This window comes from Pygoscelis adeliae, unplaced genomic scaffold, assembly GCF_000699105.1.
Source record: "Pygoscelis adeliae isolate BGI_AS28 unplaced genomic scaffold, ASM69910v1 Scaffold120, whole genome shotgun sequence".
NCBI lineage: Eukaryota > Metazoa > Chordata > Aves > Sphenisciformes > Spheniscidae > Pygoscelis > Pygoscelis adeliae.
The window spans coordinates 996,227-999,720 of NW_008824032.1; the positions used below are offsets into that span (position 1 = coordinate 996,227).

General features: G+C 48.1%; 1 protein-coding gene across 4 annotated transcripts in view; it reads right to left on the minus strand.

The window, feature by feature from the left end:
- Nucleotides 1–1,385: 1,385 nt before the first annotated feature.
- GNB3 (guanine nucleotide binding protein (G protein), beta polypeptide 3) overlaps nt 1,386–3,494 on the minus strand; it is a 5,243-nt gene continuing 3,134 nt past the window's right edge. For all 4 annotated transcript variants that reach the window (XM_009328833.1, XM_009328841.1, XM_009328823.1 and 1 more), the window contains 2 exons: nt 2,457–2,673; nt 1,386–1,611 (listed from right to left, as the gene is read on the minus strand). In XM_009328833.1, the coding sequence (XP_009327108.1) occupies nt 1,505–1,611; nt 2,457–2,673 (324 nt within the window). In that variant the 3' untranslated portion in view covers nt 1,386–1,504. The remainder of the gene's footprint in view (nt 1,612–2,456; nt 2,674–3,494) is intronic.

Sequence of the window (3,494 nt, forward strand, 5' to 3'; positions counted from 1 at the left end):
ACGCCCTGCAGGGGAAGTGGAAGAACGCCGCCTCTACACCCCCCCCCCCCCCCCCAGCTTTGCATGTCTTATGTACAGTACAGACTTTGGCTCTTCTATTGTATATCAGCTGTATTGACTTACTGTAGAGTTCTTATCTGTAGCAAATAAATTTGTATTAAACCTTTGACTGTATCTATGTCCTGACAGGACAGTAGGAATCCCTTGCTTGCCCAGTGCAATATTTTCTTTAGGGACAAGGATTCAGGAACAAATAGTTCAGCTTTCCATTAGCCCTAAAACAGCTCTGTCCTCTGCCTGTAATATGCCACCATAGAGCTGTGCTGAGAAGGGTCTGACCTCGAACCCGTGTGCTACAGAGTGGGCTGGGGTTTGGCAGCTCTGTGCAGGAGACTGATGTATCTAGTGTAATGTCTGGAGTTCTGCAGTACCTACTGACCTGAAACTAACACACACAAAGGACTGTAGCCAATTGTGAGGGTCTGGCATGAGAGTCGGATCCAAAATAGGATGAGATAGTATTGTGCATTAATATCTTGACCTTCTGTTGATAAGTCACCATACCTTGTTGACCTTCAACTCCCTAGCAGAGCCTTGGGACCCCAGGATGTGGCTATGAGTCAAGAAGTGGAATATGGGCTGAATATAATGACTGTGTCCTGTAGTTGAGCTCAAATCTCCAAGTCAATGCTGGAAAGAATACAGCCTGCAGTGCTTACGTGAGCTTTCTTTATTAGCCTGGGCTATGATGATCTATAACAGACTCGAAAACAGGGGCTGATGGCTACTGGTTAGACAGGGTCACCACACAATGCAGGAGTGAGGCAAAAAGAGAAGGAACAGCAAGAAGCAGACAATAAATGAGAATAAATATTATAATCCTTGGTATTCTGGCAGGTCTGAGGGCTACCTTTCCCTCACTTATGCATAGATAAGACTTAAGCTAAGTCTTCCCTGATGGAAAATGAGCCCCATTTACACTACCTTTTTGTTTGATGTTGCATGATAGAAATCTCAAACCCAGTATGTCTCTGAGGCTGTCTGCAGGGATATAGGACAGATGCACAGAGAAGCTAGGTAGAGTTAAATCAGGGGCAGAGCTTAGTCTGGGACAGAGGTGTTGCATGAGGGGTCCTCCAAAGGATGGGTGTCAATGTGGATAGAGGTGTTTGAAGGAAGATGCAGGGTCTCTGAACCGTACTGTAAAGTCCTGAGACATAACGAACAGTGTTTTGCAGGTCTTCAAGCCTGCACAAGGCTGGAAGCTGCTGGGCCTGTTTAGAGGTGGAGAGAAGGCCAGTGTGCGTGCTCCTGCTCTTCAGCTTCCCCTCCCCGACCTCTCCTTTCCCTTTCACTCTGGGAGACCCCTACAAGTGACCTGTGCCTAGAGACAAGCGGGAGTGGTAGGTAGGCGTTTCTGTTGTGCTCAGCTGACAATGCTGTTTGCATGGGCTTGGGCTGTGGGCCATGCTTCCGCTGCTCTTTCCCCTCTCTGCTGCCGTCCTCAGTTCCAGATCTTGAGGAAGCTGTCCCAGGAGCCGGTGGCAACAGCCATGCCATCTGCCGTCACCCCCAGGCAGCTCACTCTGTTGTCATGGCCAGAAAGGATTCCTAGGGGGGAGGGAAGAAGAGAGGTCAGGAAAAGAAGTGGGGACTGGGAGAGATGAAGGGGTTGACCACGCTGAGGACACTCATCATAGGCTGCGTACCTACACCCCTGTGTATTGTGCTGTCTGTTCCCGCACGTGTTACATTCAGAACGTGGCTAATAAGAACAAACATGCAGAAGAACATTTGTGTGTGGCATACAGCCACCACCCATGGGACTGGCCGAAGAACAATGTTCTTGGGAAGGTCTGGCTAGCTGAATCCTCATACAACTGCTTTCACCCTGGAGTGTTGGTAGGACTAAGAAAGGATGGCGTCCTTCATAAGACTAAGAAATAGCAATGCCATTGGTGGGCTGCATTATAAATTTTCAGAGGCTAGGGGCCACATCAGAAAGAAAAATGGCACTTGGGTGTATTCTGTGTATGAGCATCACAGAGTATCCAAAAACGTTGGATGGAAAACCAGGTCCATGCCCAGCTCAGTGCCTGGCCACAGAGAGGCACTGTGGGTAGCTGGAACTGGCAGACAGCAGAGGCTAGGAGAAAGTAGGAAATACTACTGGTGCTTGTGAGCAGTTTTAGCTAGTAGGAACCTTAATGCTCTTTTCCCCCTTGAAACAATGTTGTTTAAAGTCTTGACTTCCTTAACATTAAAAACAATAGTTCTTCTACACAAAAGATAGTTGTACTACTTATGGCATGCTCCTTAAGCGTGAGGAAGCTTTGTTTGGTTCCAGTCAGTATAGGATGTGTCCCTTTTAGAAAAAATAAGGGCCTTTTCCTTGCCTTGGTAGGGACAGAAGACCTTGCAGGGAATGAAAGAGGGACCTTCCAGGAGCCACTCACCCACACGCTCTGCTTTCAGGGAGTCCCAGATGTTGCAGTTGAAGTCATCATATCCAGCAAGCAAGAGGCGCCCACTGCGGGATAAGGCGACTGATGTGATTCCGCAGATGATGCTCTCATGAGAGTACACTATGAGCTCCTGGTCTGCTCGGAGGTCAAAGAGGCGGCAGGTAGCATCATCTGAGCCGGTGCAGATGGCTTCACCGTTAGGGAAGAACTGAGGAGGGCACACACCAGATTTTAATCAGGCTGTGCCTTACAGATTTCCTCAACATCTTCACCTCCCTGCTAACCACCAGGAAGCCACGGAGGTAGGAAAACCAAGTGGGACAAGACACCGGATAGTAAAAGTTGAGTCTGCTGCAGGGTGAGACTGATGCTTCTCCTAAGACCAAGACTACTTGGATAGTTTCGGTGAAATGAAACTATGATCATTTCACATCATCATAGTAAAATGATCTTGAAGATCATTTCACTTCAAGAAAGCCAATGATCTAGGGGCTAGAGCTATTGCAAGATGTCCCAGTGCTTGAAGAAGGATTATTGTCTGTTTAACTCTAGCTATTCAGAGTTTGACAAGTGTCCACCCATTATCCCCCAGATGGGGTTTGGCATGGTTCAGAGCTACGAGAGCCTTCCTCTGTCTGATCCTCATACCCCAACCTTCTCATACATGCTCCTTTTGTGTGTCCTTGCTCTGAAGAGCAAAAAAGAGCTCCTCAGGAGCAGGTGTGGCAGAAAACCATATGGCTGGCAGGGTAGGCCTGAGACAGGTGAGAAAGGCTGTACTAATTGAAGTCAGTGGAGGGCGGTTCAAGCAGCAGACATTGCAGGAAGCTGGTGGACTCATTTGGTTAGCAGAAAGGGATTAAACTGACAAGTTTCTTGTCCTGCCACCTCTAGAGCTCTGGATTGAATCCTTGCCTCTGAGGGGGATACTTGCCCCCAAATGTCTGACCTGCCTCCTGTGAAGTTTTCATCTTCAGAAGATCTCCCTATGATCCCAAGTTACCACCTCTGCTGTCTGGAGCTAAGATG